At 53.9% G+C, this 23,252-nt stretch overlaps 1 protein-coding gene across 2 annotated transcripts in view; it reads left to right on the top strand.

Annotated features, from left to right (window-relative positions):
- The first annotated feature begins 15,089 nt into the window (after positions 1 to 15,089).
- Positions 15,090 to 23,252, top strand: part of FAM102A (family with sequence similarity 102 member A) — a 34,148-nt gene continuing 25,985 nt past the window's right edge. Inside the window, exon 1 of one of the 2 annotated variants that reach the window (XM_002915179.3) lies at positions 15,090 to 15,668. In XM_002915179.3, coding sequence (XP_002915225.1) covers positions 15,523 to 15,668 — 146 coding nt within the window. In that variant the 5' untranslated portion in view covers positions 15,090 to 15,522. Of the gene's footprint in view, positions 15,669 to 16,410; positions 16,433 to 23,252 lie in introns of those variants that run through there. The other variant, XM_034664591.1, reaches the window with a different exon arrangement.

Here is a 23,252-nt window from a genome sequence, read left to right as displayed (position 1 = left end):
CCCGGACAGCATGGTGCCTCCCTACAGTGCAGCTGTCCTGAGGGGCCCAAGCACAAGAAAACCAGCCTGATTCAGGCCCCCTCCCATGGAGTGGTTCCCCATCCTCTACCGTAGCAGGGTCCCTGGTGACAGCTGCTCAGACCCCTGCCCCAGGGCAGCAAAGTTCTGCCCCAACAAAATTGTGGCAAAAGCCTCTGAGGAATCTGAACTAGGTTATGCGGAGGAAGGTCAGGCTTCGTCCGGAGTAGCAGGGTGGAGAGATACACACAGAGTGAGCAGAGGAGGCAGAATCTCGGTGACTCCCAGGGGCTTCCCATCACTGTCACCAGAGTGACAGTCCTATGGCTCAACACCGACACATCCACCGCTACAAAAGGCACAACAAAAGGCATGCTTGCAACATGCTAAGCAGTTTCCGTGCAGGAGGGTTCTGAGTAGCAGACACTAGTGCCTGCCGCAGATAGAACCTTGGAGAACCTTGTCTAACTGCTAGCGTTCAATGCGAACATTAACACTGATTTGCATTTTCTACAGACCAGGCATCCAATCCAAGCACCTCACTTATATCTGCTCGTGTAATGGGGTAGATGCTATTATCCCCATTTTACAGATGAGCAAACTAAGGCACAAAGAAGTTCAATAACTTGCCCTAGTTCACAAAGACAGGATTCAAACCTGGGCAGCCTGGCTCTGACGGCATGCCTGTAACCACTGCCCACTAGGCACTGATACACACCTATTCCCGGCACTGGGATGTGGACCAAGACACATACCCTACTTTGTGGGCCTCACTGCCTGGGTGGGGAGAGACATAAATAGCAATGACCCACATAATGAGCGGTCACTGTTGTTTTAAGTGCTACAAAGCTTGAACTCTAAGAGTATCTAGAAACGGGCCGTCCTTGCCTGGAGGGGTCAGCGAGGTCTTCCCTGCCGAAGTGACCCTGATGCTGCGGTCTACAGAGTGACAAGGAGTGGGCCCGGCAAAGCAGTGAGGGCAGAGTGTGTGGCAGGAAGAGGTCCAGGTAAGAGGGAACAGAATGTACAGTGTGCCCCACATTAGGTAAGCGCTTTGCTGAAAGGTACCCCAGGCAAAGGTTACAGGACATGGTAAAGACCCTGCCCTGGCCTCCAGGTGACTGGCCACTCTCTCTGTGACTCTGCAATCCCAGTTGACTGTCTGCAGCTCTCAGAGGTGGCAGTAGGACAAACCCATGAATATTTTCACAGGAAATGTTTGCTACCAAGTGGCCCGGAAGGACGCTGATCACTTCAGCACTCAGGTTGCGGGAGTCATGATGATTCAGGGAAAAAAGCCACTAGCTGGATTCTGGAGGGAATTCAGCCAGCCCAGCTGCCCACGTGTGGAGATGCTTATCAGCGGCCAGACTAGGCACCGCTCGCCTCGACAGTGGGGCTCTGGCGGTTTGTGCCAAGCGGCCCTGGCCTCTCTCCAACGGCTTATTTCGGACACTGCTGGCTTTCCTAAATGAGTGAAAAAGCAAACTCGGGTTTTTGAGAAGTGCTCCAGTTGCAGCCATCTGATGGATATTCTTGACAGGAACGGTCAGTTTCTGGACCCTGATGGCAGCAACGGGGCCGTCACCACAAGAGGCTGGGTCACTCTCGAGGGTTAGGCTTGGCAGGGCAAGACAGCACTTGGAACTCATACAAGCCAGCTGGGCAAAGACGACAGCAAGGACGGTGAGGGGAGGGGAAACGACTCTCTCCGACTCTCTAGGCAAAGCTGGCTTCGCCTTCTAGGAGGGAACGTTAAAAATGTTCTTGTCCTTTGGCCCAGAGTTTCTACTTCTGGGAATTACTCGCCGAGACGCCTCCCACCAGCACACAGGGGCATTTCCAAGGGTGCTCACTGCAGAGTGGCTGGAAATAGTTAAAAACTGCGAACACCCCAGACGTGTCCTGATGGAACTGGCTGAATCTAGTGTGGATGTCCTCATCCCGGACAACTGCAGCCCCTGAAGAGAATGTTCCAGCAAGGCGCAGCCTCTACGAGTCACTGTTAGGTACAACAAAACAAAACAAAAAAGTGACAAAACAATGTGTCTTGCATTATTTCATTTTTGCTTTTTTTTTTTAAGATAGTATTCCTGCAAGCTTGGGGAAAAAAAGCTGATCTGAAGCATCTATACCGCACTGTTGAACAGAAGTTATCTCTAGGGAGGAGCACTATGGAGGACTTCCATTTTTAAACTTTTGCTTTCTATAGCATAAAATTATGCAATGCTTGAATTTTTACTTTTGCTTTCAGATCTTTCTTTCTAATGTAAGCATTTGCTGCTATAAACTTCCCTCTTAGTCCCATGTGTGCTGCATCCCAGAGATTCTGGCGTGTCGTGTTTTCGTTTTCACTTGTCCTCAAGATATTTGCTAAGTTCCCTTGCGATTTATTCCCTGACTCACTGGTTGCTTAAGAGTGTGTTGTATAATTTCCACATACTTGTGAATTTTCCAGTTTTTCTTCTGCTATTGATTTCTAGTCTCTTCCCACTGCAGGGCACACGCTATGTTTGAAGTCAGAGGAACAGGGGTAAAGAGAGAAGGAGAATGTCTCCAGCACGGTGGGTAGGAGCTCAAGCATGGGATCCACACTGCCTGGATTTGAAGTCAGCTCCATCACTGACTGACCACCCACGTGACCCTGGGTGTGCTATCATTGCTCTGTGCCTCAGTTTCCTCACCTGTGAAATGGGACATACATCATGGGGTCTTGTGAGGATTAAAGGAGTTCACATGAAGAAAACCTAAGGTCAGTGCCTGGGGCACACACAGTAAGCGTTCAGGGAGGCATCACCTATAGTGATGGAGGAGGAGGTCAGGACAGCAGGAACTGGGCAGTCTGGGGATGTCTCCACTGAGCCCAGGGTGGTAGCCACGAGCACATATGTTTGCATGTCCTGCCCTCCAGGAACAAATGGGCCCCTGACCCCTGACCTGTGAAAGGGTTGCTGTCAGCCTGTCCTCTTGTTCATTTGTTCCTTCCCTCCTGCGTTCAGCACTGCTCCCCTCCCCTCCCCGATGTGCTAGGCCCTGGGGCCGGTGGGGGTGGGGACAGACATAAACTCTGTGAAATGGTGATGATGGTTATCTAAGTCAGCTTGGGCCGCTTTAACAAAATAGCACAGACTGGGTGGTTTATAAAAACAGAAATTTATTTCTCACAGTTCTGGAGGCTGGAAGTCCAAGGTCAAGGCGCCAGCAGATTTGGTGTCTGGCAAGAGCCCACTCCCCGGTTCCCAGGCAGCCATCTTTGGGCGGAGTCCTCACATGGCACAACGTGAGAGGGAACTCCTGCGGTCCCTTCATAAGGCACTGTTCCCATTTATGAAGGCTATGCCCTCATGACCTAATCACCTCTGAGAGGCCCCGCACCCTAATACCATCATCTTGGGGGTTAGGATTTCAACACATGAATTTTGGGGGGACACATACTGTCTGTAGCAATGATAGAACCACCTGCTGTAGGCTGCTGGCATTTGAGGGTATCTCAGGAACACAGAGCTTAGCCCAGGGTGTGGGCCCAGGGTGAGGTCAATAAACAGAGGTTGTTGTTTAGAGAGAGAAGTGATAGTATCAAGACCCGTTTATCTATCTATCTAGATTTTTAAGATTTTATTTATTTATTTATTTGAGAGAGATAGAGAGAGAGTGGGGAGAGGAGCAGAGGGAAAGGAACAAGCAGACTCCGAGCTCAGCTCGGAACCCTAGGCAGGGCTCAATCCCATGATCCTGAGATCACGACCTGAGCCTAAATCAAGAGTGGGACACTTGGGGCGCCTGGGTGGCACAGCGGTTAAGCGTCTGCCTTCGGCTCAGGGCGTGATCCTGGCGTTATGGGATCGAGCCCCACATCAGGCTCTCTTGCTATGAGCCTGCTTCTTCCTCTCCCACTCCCCCTGCTTGTGTTCCCTCTCTCGCTGGCTGTCTCTCTCTGTCATATGAATAAATAAATAAAATCTTTAAAAAAAAAAAAAAGAGCGGGACCCTTAACCGGCTAAGCCACATAGGCGCCTCTCTATCTATCTGGTTTTTTTTTTTTTAAGATTTTATTTATTTATTTGACAGAGAGACAGCCAGCGAGAGAGGGAACACAAGCAGGGGGAGTGGGAGAGGGAGAAGCAGGCTTCCCAGTGGAGCAGGGAGCCTGATGCGGGTCTCGATCCTAGGACTCTGGGATCACACCCTGAGCCCAAGGCAGATGCTTAACCACTGAGCCACCCAGGCACCCCACTATCTATCTGTTTTTAAAGTGAGCTCTGTGCCCTCTGTGGGGCTCAAAGTCATGACCCCAAGATCAAGCGTTGTATGCTCTATGGACTGAGTCAACCAGGTGCCCCCATCAAGGCCCTTTTTAAGGCCAATCCCCTTGCAGGAAAATGGTCAACACCACCCTTCCTTGGGGCTCATCATTGGAGTTGATTGCTAGCTATCCCCCTCCCTCCAAAATCCTCACTGACGTCAGAACTCGTGTGTGGTTGTGCACACTTGTGTCCCAGTGCTTACTTTGGTGCCTGGCACAGTGTGGGCCCTCAGTTTTTGTTCTAGTCAAACAAGCACTATTCTAAGCACTTTACAAATATCTACTCATTCTCTGCTCATAACACTTCTGGGAAATGGGTAATATATTCCCCTTTTAGAGATCAGGAAGTTGAGGCACAGAGTGGTTTCATAACTTGTCCAAGGTCACGCAGCCAAAAAGTGGCAGAGTCGGACTGTGAACCCCGGGTGATGTTTGCTAAAGGAAGGAAGGAGAGAGTGAGGTGCAGGCTCTGGTGTCTACAGTTCTGAAATGCAGAATCAGAGAGCAGGGCCTTTAGCAAACATTGGTCTCCACCCTCATCCCACATTGTTCCATAAGTGGGAAGTGGGGACTAAGGTCTGTGAAGGTGGGACCCCCAATTTTAAACAGGAGATTAAAATTTGGGATAAAATTTGGGATTCCCAGCTTGCAGCCCTGTGATCCCAGGCAGTCAGGAGTTTGGGGTGTGTCAGGAAACCTCAAGTGTTAAATTCCCTATGTCACTGGAGAGCTGCATAATGAGTGGAGTAGAAAGGACAGGTTACAAAACACGGTGTAATGTTGGTAGCTAACCCTCGAGGAGCACTTCCCAGGTGCCAGGTAATTTGCAAAGTCCTTTGTGTACATTACTCCCTTGTTGAATCCTCAAAAGAATTCCATGAGGTAAGTATGGTCACTAAACCCATTTTATAGCTGTTAAAACTGAGGCTAAGAGACTCCAAGCGACTGGCTCCAGCTCATTGAGCTAAGAGGAGGAGGAGTCTAGGACTCATACCCTGGTCTGCTCTCTGGTCCCTGCTGTAGCCCTTGTCCCCCACTGCTCCTCCAATGCCTCACTGTTAAATGGCACTACTGATGACTTTCACATTTAAAAATCATAGCTGTTGGGATGCCTGGGTGGCTCAGTCATTAAGTGTCTGCCTTCGGCTCAGGTCATGATCCCAGGGTCCTGGGATCGAGCCCCCACATCCGGCTCCCTGCTCCACTGGGAAGCCTGCTTCTCCCTCTCCCACTCCCCCTGCTTGTGTTCCCTCTCTTGCTCTCTCTCTCTGTCAAATAAATAAATGAAATCTTAAAAAAAAATAAAAATAAATATAAATAAAAATCATAGCAGTTGGGACGCCTGGGTGGCTCAGTCGGTTAAGTGGCTGCCTTCAGCTCAGGTCATGGTCTTGGGGTCCTGGGATCGAGTTCCGCATTGGGCTCCTTGCTCAGCAGGGAGCCTGCTTCTCCCTCTGCCTGCTGCTACCCCTGTTTGTGCTCTCTCCCCTCCCTTTTTTTTTTTTTTAAAGATTTATTCATTTGACAGAGAGAGAGAGAGAGAGAGAGTGCGGGGGAGCAGCAGGCAGAGGGAGAAGCAGGCTCCCTGCTGAGCAAGGAGCCCAATGAGGGACTCGATCCCAGGACCCTGCGATCATGACCTGAGCTGAAGGCAGCTGCTTAACCAAATGAGAGAGGCGCCCCTCTCTCTGACGAATAAATAAATAAAATCTTTACAAAAATACAATAAAATCTTAGCTGTTGCTGATAGTAACATCGGGGACTGTAATTATTCTGAAAATAAGCAGAGCTCAGCAAGGGCTGAGGGGCTGTATGTGTGCCTGGGAGGACTGGGAGGTGGCCTGGAAACACCTCTTCTCGGTAAACATGGCCCTGATCACTGGGTGAAAGGTGTCGGACTCCTGACCAGTTATGTAAGCTGTGTTCACCTGCCGACTCCTGGCCCACTGGGTGGGGTCTAAGAAAGTCCAGAAGTCTAGCTCCAGGGGGTCGAGGGGTAGTTCTCATTTGAGCTCACCTCCCACACAGTCAGGCTGCCTGGACAAGGCCTCAGTCAACCATACCCTCCACCATGCTTAGGCCCAGCAGGGCTACAGGGCCACTTCCCAGAAATGGGACTTCTGCCTGCTCTTTGGGATGCCCCCTCAAGCCCCCTCCACAGTTGTAGTTTGCACAGAAGTAATTCAACTAGACTTTTTCCTAAGTGACTCTATGCCATGCACTTTCCCCTCATACTTTATGTAACTGTGCAAAGGGGTCATTATCTCCATTTTATGGGTGAGGACACTGAAGGTGAAAGAGGTTAATAACTTGCTTGAAGCGATAGGGCCAGGGAGCGTCAGAGCTGGCATTTGAACCCAGGTCCCTTCAGGCAGAAGGAAGTTTCTGGGAACTGTGTACTCAAGAAATACCTTGAGATCTAGGTGACAGGCAGAGAAAGGAGAGTGAAGGGAGTTATATTCCTGACTCTCACAGGGAGACAAAGGCATGTCTCCACAGCACGGTGGGTAGGAGCTCAAGCGTCATCACATCACCCTCTCTCTAACACCTTCCATGGTTCCCCATTGCCTTTAGGATAAAGCACCACATCATCATCACCGTCTGCCAGACCCTCCTGTAAGGATGGGGCCTGCCTACTTTTCTAGCCTCTCACAGATTCTGGGCTCTTATATCATCTAGGCTTAGACTTTCCACCAGCTCCCCACTCTCTTAGCTGACTTCTGCCCATTCATCAGGCTTGGCCTTACATGCCATTCCCACTTGGGAAGGGCTGCCCAGGTCACATACACTAGGTCAGGCCTTCTGTGTTCCCACCAGTCCCTAACTCTCCTTGACCCGTAGGCGTACCCCAGCTCTCATCACTTAAGCCACACACACCTCCCCAGCAGCCCCGGTGCCAGAGCAGATGGTGTGATAGACACCTGTGAATGAAACATGGAGGAATGAAAGTTTGGCAGACCTTGGCAAGCTGGAGACCTTGGAGGCAGGGAGAGCAAGGTGGCGAGGCTTCTGGGTGGCCCTGCACGTTGTACTAAGACAGGACTCTAAGAGCAGGGCCAGTGCTCAGAGCTTGGAACACAGGCTAGAGTTTGGACTTTGTCTAGTTAGTCATTTGGAGTTCTGGGCTTAAGGCATGGAGCTGAAGCCATGGTTTAAGAAGGTGAGGCTGTCCTCAAAGCCATAGGGAAAGAGGGGTGGGTCTGGGGAAAGTCACCTGCAGGTCTCTGGACACAATGGACACAATAAAAATGGTGTAGAAACAGGGTCATGTTTCAGCCTGGGAAATCTGGCCTGATTTCGCACCCTGTCGGGTCAGGCATTGGGCCTCGGCCTTCACATACTCACTGATCCAATCTCCTCAACGACCCAGGAGGCAGTGACTGCTGTGGGCCCCACTGCACAGATGGGAAAACAGAGAGGTGGAGTGACCTGCCCCAAGTCACACCGGGACTCTCCCTGCCTTAGCTGTAACTCTGTATTGCAGCTCGCTCAGTGGTCAGGGGGATCTAGACCCTCTATGCACAGTCCAATAGGGTCGTCATTAGCCACCTATAGCGGTTTAAATTTTAAATTTAAGTTATTTTCATTTTTTAAATTTTTTTAAATATTTATTTATTTTAGAGAGAGAGAGGATGAGCAAGGGGAGGAGCAGAGGGAGAGGGAGAAGCAGGCTTGCTGCTGAGCAGGGAGCCCGATGTGGGACTCGACCCCAGGACTCCGGGATCATGACCTGAGCCGAAGGCATACACTTAAACGACTGAGCCACCCAGGGGCCCAATTTTAAATTTAAATTAAATGGAGTTTAAAATTCAGATCCATAAATAAATAAATAAATAAATAAATAAATAAATAAAATAAAATTCAGTTCCTCAGTCACACTAGCCACATTTTAAGTGCTCAGTTGCCACATGTGGCTAGTGGTTATCATATTGGCTAGTGCAGATATGGAACATTTCCACCACTGCAGAAAGTTCTATCAATAATGCCGGTCTAGGCCGTGAAGGGGAACAGGTCCTCAGAGACCATTTATTTTTTTTTTTAAGAGTTTATTTATTTATTTGACAGAGAGAGTGAGAGAGAAAGCACAAACAGGGGGAGCAGCAGGCAGAGGGAGAAGCAGGCTCCACGCTGAACAAGGAGCCCGATGTGGGACTCAATCCCAGGACCTTGGGATCATGCCCTGAGCTGAAGGCAGCCACTTAACCGACTGAGCCACCCAGTCACCCCAGTCAGAGACCATTTAATTCAATGCTCTTATTTAACAGATAGAGAGATCAGGGACTGGTTCAAAGTCACATAGTGGGTCAGTGATAGAGGTGGAACTCCAAACCTGGGCTCCCAGCTCCCCGTCTGGGCTCTCTACACTGAAGGAGGTTGACTCCTGTCTCTTAGGGGGGGATTCATAAAGGGTTTCTGGGAGGCAAAAAAACAACAACACCATAAACAAAGTTTAAAGACAACTGATTAAGTGGAAGTAATACTTGAATGTTGAAGTATAACAGAGGTTAATATCCGTAATATATAATAAGCTGCTACAAATAAATAACAAAACGATGGCTGCTCCAATTGAAAAAAGGACAAGGATAGGCCAGGCAATTTACAGAAGAAATCAAAATTGCCAAGAAGATTCTAGTGAAAGAAATGTATAGTTGTATAGCCCCCCCCTTTTTTCTGTCAAACAGATTGGTAAAGATGGAGAAAATGTGGAATGGGTGCTATCTTACACTCTTGGTGGGAATATAATTGGGTCCAACCTTTTCAGAAGGCCCTTTGGCCACATTTTTCAACAGTAAATGTGTAAATTCTCTTTGAATCAGTAATCCCTGGGCCGGAACCCAAGGCTGCCTGACTTCGGGTCTCGTGTTCTGAACCATGACTACTTTCCATGAGTGATGGGCAGGCTTAGGTTGGAAAGGGCAGAATCACTGGTCAATGGGGAGACTTGTGGACTTGGCTGTGGGAGGTTTAAGCAGGATGGATCCCCGTGGGTGAGTTCTTTGGAGCCTTTATCTTCTTGTGTGACTGGCTCCGATATTAGCGAGGGGCCCAGCACCAATCAATCCACGCTTGGTCAGCTGCCATGATGGCTCAGCTGCCATTCCAGTTCTGCAAATAATTGGAGCCCAGTCACCGGTGAATCAGCACCGACCGCCCTTGGCAAGCGAGGCTGGGAAGGCGGCTTGGCGTGGCACTCTGGGCTGGGTGTCAGGTGACAGAGAGCAGGCCAGCTGGGTCGCTGCCCTGAGAGTGATTTGGGCAAGTGGCATTCTCCACCCCACCTCAGTTTCCCCTTTCTTTCCCTGTCTCTTTTCCTTTCTTTTCTTTTCTCCTCTCTTCTCTCCTCCCTCCCTCCTTCCTGGACTCCTTTCCAGTGAATGCCAAGTATGCACCAGTTATCATGACAGCAAACAGAAGGCAGAACCCTTGTTTTCTCCGCACACAGATGGCTGGTAACTTGGGGGCACAGAGCAGGGAGTGAGTGTTGTGCCTGACATGGGGGAATGGGGTGGGAGAAGATGCTTGAGCTGAAGCTTGACAATTGGTAGGTGTTTCCAGGCGGGCAGGGGACAAGGCCAGAATCTTGGGGCAGGGCTGGAGGGGCCTGAGGGCAGCAGGCAGTGAGAGGTTGAGCTATTGCTTCCAGAGCATCTTGAATGCCAGACTAAGGACCTTTGATTTTATCCAGAGGGTGATGGAGAAAGTGGCAAGGTTTTTGTTTGTAATATCCTTACAATGATATATTACTAAATTACAAAATAAAATCATCATATTACAAAAACCAATACCTCAAATATCCATGAAAATAAAGTAAAAATTTCCCTCTAAACTCTCTCCTCAGATGGAAGCCTCTGGTAACAGTTTAGGGTGTATTCTTCAAGATTCTTTCCTATGGATACATAAATGTATTCATTCTTCTGGACAAAAATAAGCTCACTCTTCACATACTGGTCTGTGACTTGCTTTGCCACAGCAGGCTGGACATTTCCCACCTCGGCACACACACGTCTCCTACAGCCTTCTGTCTCTGCAGCCGCGGGGCATCTCATCGATGACACTTGCCTTCATTTGACATACACTGATGAACCCTGTTGTGGACCAGGCACTGTTCTGGGTGCCGAGGATGGAGCAGAGAATAAAACGCAGTTTTGCCCTCAAGGCTTCCTTCTTCCTATTGCCAGACAACAGGCTGCTTCAGTATTTTTGTATAATATATGAGGATGCAGGGACCATCCTGCATATGTATCTTTGCACGCATGTGTGAGTACTGCCATTGGGTAACTTACTTTAAAAGGAATTGTGCTTGGGCACTTGGGTGGCTCAGTCGGTTAAGCAGCCGACTCTTGATTTTGACTCAGGTCATGATCTCAGGGTGCTGGGGTTGAGCCCTGCGTCCGGCTCCACGCTCAGCGGGGAGTCTGCTTGAGGATTGTCTCTCCCTCTTCCTCTGCCCCTCCCCTGCTCACCTACCCATGTGTGTGCACACGCTCTTTCTCTCAAATACATACATCTTAAAAAAAAAAATTGTGCACATTGAATTTTGGTAGTTACTGGCCACACTGAGGAGTTTTAGAGTAGGAGGTGATGTGGTTCTATCTACAGTTATCCACCCCCCTGTCCATCCACCCGTCTATCCATTTACCCATCCATGCATGCATGCATGCACTTACACGCACATACATAATGCATGCATCTGGGCATCCGTCCCTTTGGCAGTCATTTATGGAGTGTCTATCATGTGGTGGGCCCCGAAATGGTCATCCAGACACCACGGATGAGGTGTCTGACCCTGTGAAGCTCATGCTGTGATGGGGGGCAGAGAGAGGTAAGCAGTATCATAAGAGTTTGTCCAAGGCCAGACAAGGGCAAGGCTTCTCTCAGGCCTCCCATTTTCTGCAGCTGTGATTCTATTCTCAAGGCTGCAGTCCCACTAAATTCCTCTGTTCCCTTGACTCCTTCCCCACACCGATTCCATTGCTTATGGTCGCTCACACCCCGACTTCAAGAACCAGGTGGCATTCAGTCAAATGCAAAGCCCTGGAGATATTTCAAAAGCTCCACTTGAGAGAGGACTGCTGTGGCTCAGGAAGTGAGCCCTCTGCCACGTGTCCCCTTTCCCTTCAGCTCTGGCTCCACGCTAGTCTGAGCTTCTGGTCTCCTGCGGGCACGGCTGTCTCAGCCTCCTTACCTGTCTGCCTGGCCTTGTTCTTACCGCTGGTAGCCAATCCATTCTCCACATAGCCAGAAAGGACTTTGAAAGAGGCATTTTGGATCTTGTCACTAACCTGCTTACATCCTCTGGGGGTGTCCCTTTGGGCTTAGAATAAAATCTAACCTCCTCCCAGGCTCACAGAGCCCACGTCAGCAGGCTCCTGCCTGACCCCAGGCCTCTCTCCGCTCCTACCCACTCCCCTCCAGTCACACACAGCTCCCCAAACACGCCAGTCCCGGCCTCTGCCCCCAGTTTCCTGCATTTGGGTCCTCTTTATTATTTTTTTTTTTATTTAAAGATTTTTTGAAAAATTTATTTATTTGTCAGAGAGAGAGAGAGCTCACGTGCACAAGAAGGGGGAGCGGCAAGCAGAAGGAGAGGGAGAAACAGGCTCCCCGCTGAGCGAGGAGCCCAATGCAGGACTCAATCCCAGGACCCTGAGATCATGACCTGAGAAGGCAGACACTTAACCGACTGAGCCCCCCAGGCGCCCCAAGGGTCCTCCTTATTATGTAGGTCTGGGCTGAGATAATCCCTCTCGCAGGCCAGGCGCCCCAATCCAATCATCCTCTCTCACATTTCCCTGAGTTTCCCTCTCTAGACCACTTGTCAGAATTATCTTGTTAGGTACTACTTTCCTTATGTCTGCTCAGGGCCTCAGGTAGGTAGGACAGGCTATGCTTGGGAATTTGGGGGTGCTGGAGAAGTGTGAACATGCTGGCCTAGAGCTCCGTTCTGACCACTTGCTCAGATCTCCACGTCCCTTCAGGCCTAAGCCATTTGCAGGTATGGCCTCTTGAAGTCCTCACAACATTCTGAAAAGGTTCGTATTCTTCCTTCCTTCCTTCCTTCCATCCTTCCTTCCTTCCTCCCTCCCTCCCTTCCTTCTTTCTTGTTTTCGTTTTTAAAAATTTTTTTAAAGGTTTATTTATTTATTAGACAGAGAGAGACAGCAAGGGGAGTGGGAGCGGAAGAAGCAGGCTCCCAGAGGAGAAGCCTGACGTGGGGCTCGATCCCGGAACGCCGAGATCACACCCCGAGCCGAAGGCAGATGCCCAACGACTGGGCCACCCAGGCGCCCCTTGTTTTTTTAAATTTTTAAGTAAGGTCTACACCCAACGTGGGGCTTGAACTCATGGCCCTGAGATTAAGAGTTGAATGCTCTACTGACTGAGCCAGCCAGGCGGCCCAGGTTGGTATTCTTATTCCCCTTTCACAGGTGAAAAACTATGACTCAGAGATTAAAAAAAAAAAAAAAAAAGTTAGGGTGTATCCTTCAAGATTCCTTTCTATGCATGCAAAAGTACACCCAAAGCTTGTGTGACACAGGTGGTCAGTGTTAAGTCAGCTGGATTTTGAATCCTGCTCTGATGGCTTCAGTGCAAGTGGTCCTAGGCATATCACACTGAACCCCCTCTCTATGTGGAGTCCCCAAGCTTCAGTGTCCCAAACCAAGGCCACACTACCAATGTGCAGCAGAGCCAGGATTCTAACACGGGTTTGTCTCACCCCAGTTGGAGCATTGTGAACTGCACCAGGCTCTCTCCCTTCCACAGGCACCATCTGGGAAATGAGGAAAGAAACTTCCCCGGGCTCCCAGCCCTGAGGCTACAGAGAGATAAATACTCTACCGAGCTAAGTCTGGCAGCCAGGCCCACCCTACTTCCTGTTAGAGCAGTTTGGGGTTACTCGTGGTCACAGCTAAGGTGCCAGACAGGCCTTGAGACCTCCTTGGCTGGTCCTCTCCTCTGAAATCCCCTTCTGGGGTCAGGTGGGCACAGGCTCTTCCCCCGTGGAGCAGGCCCAGCCAGGATCAGTAAAGAGAACACACCCCACAGAGTGGGTAGCATAGCTTAGCCCTCTAGTGCCTGTGCTCCAGGGTTAAGACCCCATTCTAATGATTTAAACTCTCCAGGCCTCAACTACCCTGGCTGTACATGGGGTACATAATAGCAGTGGGAGCTGCTCTTACCATTTTTCATCTATCTGGCTTAATTGTGTTTTCTAAATCATGGGACCAACTGGGGAGAAGTACAGGTTGCCACCCCATTTTATGGCTAGGAGGCAGAAAGAAATCATAAATCTGAGCCCTCAGTTACATGTCTGGACCTAACTCAGCCCCAAGTACAATCAATTTCTGTCTCTCAAATCCATCCTCTTGTTTTCTCTCAGCTTGGAGGTTCTGCCCTCATCATTTCTTGTCTGGATCAACACAAGTCCCCTTAGCCCTGTTTCCCATATTCTCTCCTCCACACCAGGGGATGCCGGAGCCAGCTTCTTACACCAAAAAACAAGTCTGGGTCACTCTCCTGTTCAAAATGTGTGAGTGGCTCCCCTCCTCACTCTGGTCTAAAGACTCTGTAAGATCCAGCCACTACAGGCCTTCCAGTTGTATCGCTTGCCCCCTGCCTCTCTCGAATCTCAATGCAGCCAGATGGAAGTACTCACAGCTTCTGTGGGCACAACGTTCTCTGTCCTCCAGGCCTCTAGAGGCTCCCTGTGCATGCCCCTGCCTAACTCAGGGCATGCATCCTGCCTCAACCAGGCTCCTCCAGTCCCAGTTCCACTTCTCATCTACCAGATTTGTTGCTGCCTGTGTCCCAGGCTGCTCCTTCCACCATCTCATCTTGGGCTTAGAGAGGCTGGAGAGGGAGGGCCACCAGGAGCTCACTACTGGGTCCAAGCCTGGTTCCAAGCAGATTGCCGCTTAACATTTGGGGACTGAATGAACGAACTACAAGGCGTCCAGGGTCTGGGAGGTATCCAGGGCAGTTAATGTAGTCAGAGAGCAGCAATAACTGGCTAAGAAGCTAACTGACAACAAAAGGCTTGGAAAGCAGCTTGGGGGAGAAGCTGGGTCTAGCATCGGTTGCGTGATGAACTGCTTCAAGTCACTCCCTCGGCGAAGCCCTTGCACACACTTTCTTCTCAGTGCTCAGAACTAGAGATTCCTAGGCGAAAGACCTGCTTGTTCTAGTCCTGGCCACCTCTCTGGGTGTTTCTGGAAAAATGGGACTCCCTACCTCTGGGCCTGATTTAGCGGCTAACGAGCTCAAGTCGGGGATACACTGGAGGGCCGTTATAGCCAGTGTTCATATTGTTTCTTCTCTTCATTGTTTCTTCTTTTCTTCTGCTCGCGCCCTCCTCCTCGCCGGACCAGCCCGGGCTTCCCGCCCCGCAACCTCCCACTGCCTTCTCGGGGCCCCTCTCCCTTTCCTTTCTCCCCGCCCCGACCGAGGCGGCGGGTTCAGCCGCGCGGCGCACCAATCCAAGCGTTCTGAGCCGCCTCTGCCTCCCGCGAGTCCCGCCCCACGCCGCCGTCCTCCAATCGCGCTCCGTGCCCGCCCCGCTGGGTCGCCCAATTGAGGGCAGGCTGGGCCGCCGGCGCCCCGCCCCTCCCGCGCTCAGCGGCAGCTCCGCGGGCGGCCGCGCTGGGCCTCAGCATTCACCCCACCGCGCCGCACAGCGTCGGGTTCGGGTGGCCGCGCCCGGAGCGCAGGGGGCGGCGCTGCTGCTTGCGGGGTGCTGGGCAGAGGCGGCGAGCGAGGNNNNGGGGCCGCCCGCCGCCCTCGGCCTCACCGGTCCGCCAGCCGCGCCCGGTAGCGCGGCGAGAGGCTCCCGGGAGACCGCGGTGCGGGATGCTGCCCGCCAGCGCGGCCGCTCGTGCGCCGCCCGTCACCCCTGCCCCTGCCTCTTGGGCCATGCTCCAATGTTTACATGCTGGTGAAGCCCCCGGCCGCTCCGAGCCGCTCCGAACCCCGGCTCCCCGACGGTGAAGCCAGCCGGCCCGCGTACTGGACTGGTCGCTCAGACCTGGGCCCTCCGTACTTAGATCCCCGCCTGCTCGGCTGCCTTCGCCACCATCTGGGCGGGATCCGGCTCTGATGTTTTGAGGAGGGGGTGTGGTGTAGGGAAAGGAATCCTGGGGATTTCTGGCTTCCCCCCACCCCCTTTTTCGGCCTTCGGGGCTTCAGGCTCAGGGAACTCGCTCATGGCTTTCTTGATGAAGAAGAAGAAATTCAAATTCCAAACCACTTTCACCCTGGAGGAGCTGACTGCGGTCCCCTTCGTGAACGGAGTCCTCTTCTGCAAGGTCCGGCTGCTGGATGGCGGGGATTTTGTCAGCTTGTCGTCAAGGTAGGAGCTGGGGCAGTCGCGTCTGCAGGGGAGTGGGGGGGATGATGAGCCAGATCTAGCCACTTGGCACGTGGAAGCGCCCCTGTGGGCCCAGAGAGTCTTGGGGATTATGTGTGTCTGGGGCAGGTTTGCACAAGGCAGGGCTGAGTGATCTGGGAGGTCTGGGCCTGAGGAAACTGGCAGGGTGCCTGCATCCGTACGCAGGTGACCAGCTGGATAGGTGGGGATTCATTCTTTCAGCCCTCTCTTGGGGCCCTGCACACAGGCCCAAACCTCAGACTTGCGCAGAGAACCCACCAGGGTTTGTGCCTGGAGGGGCTGAGACGGGGAGGAGTATTCCAGGCCACCTTGCACCCAGCTGGCAGCTTGGGCTGTCATATGATTTAGAGCCTGGGCCAGCCACAGGTTCCCAGGCACTGCCGGTCTGACTGGAGGGAGGTGGCTCGATTTTGGCTTGCCCAGCCCTCTCTGAGTGTCGGTCCTCTTCTGGCTGGGGCTGGGCTGCTTTGCATTGCAAATGCCCTTGTCAAGGAGGCTGCCACCCTCTCTGAAAGACGCTCGGTCCAGTTTTGCGTATGTGTTCTTCCCCGTTCTGCAGGTCCAGCTGTCCAGCTCTTTGCCGAGGGTGACTGAGTTCCCGAGCTGCACCCGCTGACTGGGCCCACCTGGTGTTACAGAGTTGGGGCTTGCCAGGGGAGAGTGTCTCGGAGTCTGACAGATGGGGGTTCGAGTCCTAGCTCTGTCACTTTCTGGGCCCAATACAGGTCTCTGTCAAAGTTGTGGAGAAGTTTCAGTAGATAGAATGCAGTACAGGGCCTGGCCCGGTGCCCAGGACATGCTGGTTCCTTTCCCTGGTCTGTCCCTTGGCTACTTGGCTACTCAGGCCTCCTTGTGGGCCCAGTTAGCTGGAGCTGCCTCACAGTTCTGAGCTGGAGAAACTGAGGCCCAGAAAGAGGAAGTAAGTGGCTTTCCAGGGACCTCACAGGAGGCAGTTCTCAATTGAACTTGGCCTATTTGGAGACCTGTTGGATGAATCTGGTGGTCTGGGAGGACAGGGCAAGGGGGTGGGGTAAGGGGGTGGGGATACAGCCTAACCCAAATTTAGGAATCTCCGGTGCGGACGGTGGGAGAGTGCCTTTTCTCTGCACTTGGGCCCACTCTGGCCTGGAGGCTCCCCAGTCTGCTGGGAACTGCTTACTTATCTGAGGAATTCAGAGAAGGGCTGCCCTTTGCTATGGGGGCTGGTGGCAGTCCTCCGCTGCCTGGGAAGGCAGTGATCCCGTGGCCACCCACAGAGCAGCCCAAGGTTTTGGGGAAAGGGTTGTGCTCGGAGCTAGGGTCTGGGGTCGGCCACTCACTGACTGGGTGACCTTGGGCAAGTTACCTAACCTCTCGGATTCCAAGAACCAGCAATTGCTGGTGCTGTGCTCCCCATTTTACTATCACTTCTTCCTTAATTCCTGGACTATGCCATGGAGTGGGGTGGGGGGAAGGGGGTGGGGAAACGGTAGGATTATTATCCCCATTTTACAGAGGTGAAAACTGAGGCTCAGGAAGGGAATGATTTGCCTGAGCTATACAGCAGAGCCCAGATTCCTTCAGGGTGTGCTTTTAACCACTATCCTGTTCTACCTTTGAGCCTTCGTTTCCTTGTCTGTGAAATGGGAGAAGTCACACCTGGCCCTAGAGTTGTGAGGATAATGGATAATGGCTGGGCCACGTCTGGCTCAGGCAAATTGTTGCAGCAGTTTAGGTTACTATGGCAGAGGGGTCCAGGCCCCACGCCCTAGCCCTCCCACTTCTTGGAGGGACCAGCCAGAGTCAGCAGAGGGCCCACACATGAGCTAGGGGTGGAACAGGGTCTTAGATCCCACTGAGGAATCCGTATTTAGCCCCAGACTGAGGTCTCCTCTCAGGCACGGGGGCCACTGTCACCCTACCTGTCAGCCTTTCCATTGCCCTAAACCTGCCCCCTCATCTGGGAAAGTCTGGAAAGTTCCAGGTTTCGGCCCACAGCGTCTGGATTTTACCTTTGCCTCTCCTTCTTCCCTCCTGGCAAGGGGCCATGGATTCCCTGAACCCAGCTGAGCCCAAACAGCCTTTCCCAGCCTTCATCCTGGTTGAAACCTGACGGGGCTGTGGAGGGAGGAGCTGACATTGAGCCCCCAAGGCTGGGCATTAGTGGGCTCTGGGAACCTGTCAGCTGCTGGGCAGGTGTGGCTCGAGGGAGCAGACGGACATTGGGACCCGAGGCTGCTTTAGAGCTGCTTTGGCTTTTGCCCAGGATATAGGGGTTCCTGGGCTCCTACCTCCTCCACGCCCATTCCGCCCATCCTGTTCTGCAGCCTGGGAGCCTTGCCTCACAGCCCACCCCTCCAGATGGCCAAGGCCCCGTTGTTTTGGAGTCGGGGTAGGTCAGGGGTGATGACACCTACTTAGATCTTGGGCCCAGATCCAGTAGTATACTCTTCCCAACCCCAGGGATCCCTGCAATGGCCCAGAGACTGCTGGTGGCCGCATGGGTGCTGTCTGAGTAAAGCAGGCCTGTGGCCCCACCCCTGCAGCACCCGCCTTCCTAGCTGGGGGATTTCCTTATGTTGGGTGCCATGGCAACAGCCGGGTACACAGCTCCAGCCTGACCCAATTTGAGCAGGTAGAGCAGGTGGTATGTCGTGCAGTTCCCCAGCCTCATCTTTCTGAGGCCTCCTTAAAAAACTGTAATCCTCACAGCTACCGTGTTCCAAGGGCCTGCGTTCTGTGCCAGTATTTTGCAAGTGGTATGTCCATTAATCCTCTTGACCACGGGATGGGGGGGGGCGCCGAAGTCAAAGGGGAAGCCATATGCCAGAAGTCACCCAGCTGGTAATGTAATTGGGAAGATAACCTTTTAATCATTAGGGTTTAAACTGTGTTGATGTGCGCTTCCTGGATGCTAGGGATCTGCCGAGCACGGATGTGTGATCAGTTGAGCCCTGGAACCACCCCATGATCTGATGAGGGCACCGGGCTCAGGAGAGCTGAAGTGATGGGCCCCTTTCACTCAGCCAGGGAGTGGCAGGGCCATGATTTAAACTGGGCAGGCCCAGCTCCAAAGTCCTGCCTTGCCTTGGTGGCAGAGGGCTGGAAGTAGCTACAGCCCCATGTGATGCCTCAGACCTTTGAAGAAGGTTCTTTTTATTTGGGGTGGTACAGGAAAATCCAGATTTGGATACTTTCGAGGCATCAAGCTAGATCCTGTGATATCCGAGGAAAAGGGGCCCTAGGGCCGTAGGTGGGGTGAAGCTAAAATCACTGCCATGGATTTGGGGCCAGGCATGGGCTGGCCCCAGGGCACAGTGGGCATTTGCTAAGGTCCCTGCTTGAAGGCCCACCAGGCAGATGCATCCAAGTGGGATCTGGGAGGCTTTCCCAGAGGTCCTGGGAGGGATGCAGAGGTCCCAGCCAAGTCTGGTGAGTTGGGAGGCAGTAGGCTGGGTGCAGGCTTCCAGCCTTGAGCCAATCTATCCTTCAGGCAAGAAGAATCCCAAACATCCCAAGAGGTCTCTGCACCCAGCTGGCACGGGTCCTGTAGCCTGGCCCATGCACGTGCTGGCAGTTCCAGGGGAGGGAGCAAGAGGGAGGTGTTGATTTACCTTATAGCAAGTCCTCTCAGACAGGCGGAGGGAGACTCCTCGGCCAGCACAGTAGGGAGGGACTGGTGCAAATGAAGATGGGGGGTGGCCAGGCCTGACCCCTCCTGGCCTTGGGGGCCCAGCTGAGGGGCAGGGGGGCAGTGTGGTCTGGGTTGCCCATTAGGATGAGGGCTCTTGGCTGCTGACTGGAGAAGAGGCAAGGGGGCCTGACCAGCACCCCGTAAGGGACAGTTGGAGTTGGCTGGGTGGGTTTTGCCGGCCCGGCTGCACGGTGACAGGCAGAGGGAGAAGAGCGGGCAGCCTGGAGGGAAGGTCGGCAGGCAGAGTGGGCAGGTGGGTTTCCTGGTCCTGAAGCGCCTGGCACCGTACCTAGTGCTTAGTGGCTGGCAGAAGATGGAAGTTCACAGGGCACACGGTGGCCAAATGTAGCTGGGATTTTGCTGCCCCATACTGTTCTCTAATAGTTTTTGACAGAATAAAAATCTAGACTTCCGGTTTCTTTTAAATTGGGTATCTGGCAACAGTGCCGCGTGGCAGCATTTGGCCCCAGGGGCTTTGCGGCTGCCTTCTCCGCGGGATGCCTGCTCTAGGCTCCTGACCCCCCTGCACACCTTTGGATCTCCGCCGTAGTCTGCCTCCCTCGTTTTACCAGGTCCTGCCTGGTCCCTGGGGCCCCCGCGGAAGGCCTTCCTTGTGCAGGCTGAGGGGCCTGAGGAGGCAGGCAGCTGTGGAGAACAGTCCTGCTGGCAAGCCGTAGGGGCCACTCCAGGCAGCCAAGGGGGGCACCAGGCCAGCCGCTGGGTCCCTGTGGGGTCAGACTGTGCTGCCGGTGCCCATGGTGAAGCCCAAAGCTGCCCAGCCTGGGCCTGGCCTTGACGTCTGCTCCTTGGACCTGGCCTTTGCTGCCAGCTGGCCACACCTTTGGCAGGTGCCACCCTGGCAGCCCCTGACCCCTGTCTGCCAGCCTGGCAGCAGCAGAGCCCTGACCTGAGACGATCTGGCTTTGTGGAGCCAAGGCTCTTCCCCGAGGCCTGTTCCTCGTGGTGAGCTCTGTCCTGGGAGCCACTCTGGCCACGGGTTCAGCAGCAATGACCTCGTGTGTCTAAGTGCCCAAGTGCCCTTGAACTCTGCTTTCTTAGTACCTAAAGTCCCAACTCACATTCAGGAAGTCCTGCTGAGGCTTGTGATGGCTGCTAGTGTGTGTGCTCGCGTGTCTCGGGAGCCTGGGGCCTCTGTGTGCAGTCTGGTGACTGCCATGTGGCGATCCTGTGGTCACTTGTCTGTTGCTGGGGATGGGCAGTAGAACACCCTGGCAGCAGGGGAAGTTTACCTTCATCCTGCCAGACAGCCACGGCGAGGTTTGAGCAGGGGAGAGACATCAGATTTGCTCCAGAAGAGACCCGGGTGGCGGCAGCGGGGTGTGTGTGTCTTCATTATCCACCTTGTCTGGCAAGTGCTTCTGGACGTGGGCACACCAGACCAGCCCCCACGACTTCGGATGTGCTCTGTGACCTGAAGTCTGTCGTCCCCTGGGCCTCTGGCTCTCCAGGAGGTCACACCGTGCCAGTGGTGGCCCTGGAGAGGCCTGAAACTGCTCAGTCTGTGCCTGGTAGTGGTGTCTCTTTAGGGCTGTGCTTGCAAACCCTTGGTCTCTACTCTGAGCTTCTTTTGGCACCTTGGGCTTGGAATAGCTCTCACATGCAGGCTTGGAGCCACTGGCCCCCGAGCCTGCACGTCAACTGAGAGCAGCCAGCCAGCAGCCCCCTCTAGCCAACTTGGTTCAGCAGCTGGGAGGAGGCAGCTTTGATGGAGGACCTTCTGCCTCGTTGGTCAGGCTGGTGCCCTGCCCCGGACTTAGGACTGGGAAGGACGTTCTGTCCTGAGTCTTGTTGCCTGTGTGACCTTGGGCAAGGAACTTAGTCCCTTCGATCCTACCAAGCAGGGCTGGTGGTGCCTGCCTCGCAGTGTTCTTGGGAGGACGCAGTGAGATAATGCCTGTCAAACGTCCAGCTTGGCTTCTGGCACCTACTGGAAGCACAGTACACACTGCAGTCCATCTCCCGTCCCTGGGCTGAGTCACAGTGCTGCGCTGGGTGGCACACCTCAGCTCCCCCCAACCCCCCTCACCTGTCCCATGGCAGCTGGCACTTCTTTGTGGGCCAGGACTTACTCTGGGGTGCTGTCTCTCTCTCTTGGGATTCTGTGGGGTGATATGGGGAGAGGACACTTTCCCTATGGGGCTCTCTGCCCTTCAGAGGGGTGGGAATGGACCAGGAGCACACTTACTGTCTAAGGGGACTGTTATCGCCCTGGAGCACAGGGTCCCCAGTGGGTCTCTGTGCTCCCGCATTGCTTTGAACTTGCCCCACCTTGGCGTGCTTGGCTCTGAGCCAGTGTGATCTAGGGCACTCTCCCCAGGAGGACCTGGGCTGGGTGGGGCGTGAGGTCCTGCCTGCGGGAAAGGACCCTCTCACAGCCAGCTTTGGGACTCACTCTGACAGGCCGACAACAGCCCCCCACTCGAGGTGGAGGGCCCCAGTGTCAGATTCTGCTGGGGACAGGGGAGTGGGTGAGGAAGCCAGGGGCCGCTCAGTGGGCGGGAGGCCCCTGCCTCTCCCGGCGCTCCCCTTGCTCCCACCACACCTTACTCTTCTAGTTGTTTGCTTTTGCAGTTCCTTCGACCTCAAGCTCCCTTCCCCCACTGCTTCACTTGGCTAAACTCCTGCTCAGCCCAAGAGCCACCTCCTCGGAAGCCTTCCTTGGACTCTTGCTTCCTACACCCCCTGCGGGCCCTCATCTCAGGACACCACAGTCTCTGTCCCCGCCTCTTAGCTCCTTCCCCAGACTGTGGGCAGGAGTGGGCTCCGTTGTGTCTTCGTCCTGGGGCTTCCTGCTGCCGGTTGGTGCTGGCATGGGACTGCGACTTTTCTCCCTTGGCACTGAACCATTGTGGGCACTGGTGGTGCTGGATCGTGTGCCGGCCACTGCCAGCTGCTTGGGTCCTGCCCCTCCCCGCCCTGGGGCCAGAGGTATCAGCCCGTGTCAGGAGCAGCCCTCGCCGGCACACCAGGCAGCTGGGCACCGCCATGGGCTCAGAGGCTGTGATTGAGAGGCAGCTGGGGGCACCGTTGGGGTGTGTTGGGTGGGCCCTCTATGGGAGGTGGGGCTGCTCCCGGTGGGATGGGGAGGAGGAGGGGGCTGGGGCCCACCCCAGGCTTTGCTGTTGGAACTTGGCAGCTGTGGGTTGGCTCTCTGACAGTGGCCAGAGGCCTTGTCCTCTCAGTCTTGGTTTCTTCCTCCATCAGGTAGTGTGGGGATGCCAATGTGAGGGTGGGAGGGTTACCTGTTCAGCACAGGGCCATGCACCTGGCAGCTGAAAGTAGACCAAACTAGCTGAGCAGGGAAAAAGTGCATAGCCCAGTGCTGAGGAGGGCTCCGGGGAAGGCAGGCAGGCCATCCTCTCCTGCCACCGCTTTCTTTCCGAGAGCAGACATGTGGGGGCAGAGCACACCTGCGGCTCCCAGTCCCGCAGGGGACAATTTCCTGAACACCTTCCGTGTGTGGGGCCTGTGGTGGCAAAGCTCTGCTGTCACAGGGCCCCTCCCCAGGAAGTGGTGCTGGGTTTGGTCCCAGTGAGGAGTGGGCAGGTGGCGGGGAGAAGAGCAGCCTGGGGCAAAGGGAGGGCAAGGGTGAGAGTGCTGAGCAGGCAGGAGCCAGCAGCCCAGTCGGGCAGGGTGGGGGGCGCTGGAGTGGCAGGAGGCCATGGGGAGGGGTTTGGACCTTCCCGAGGGGGGAGCCCCAGAAGAGTCAAATTTGTGTTTTAGGACCACCAAGGGCAGCCATGGGGTTGTCCACTTGGGGCTCCAGTTTGCAGAGGGGGAGGTGGCTGTCAGCTGTCATCATGGAATGGTTCCAAACAAGGCTCGAGCCTCCTCTGCGGTGAGAATGAACA

This window comes from Ailuropoda melanoleuca, chromosome 7 (assembly GCF_002007445.2).
Source record: "Ailuropoda melanoleuca isolate Jingjing chromosome 7, ASM200744v2, whole genome shotgun sequence".
NCBI classification, from domain to species: domain Eukaryota; kingdom Metazoa; phylum Chordata; class Mammalia; order Carnivora; family Ursidae; genus Ailuropoda; species Ailuropoda melanoleuca.
This window is presented reverse-complemented; position numbering and strand designations above follow the sequence as displayed.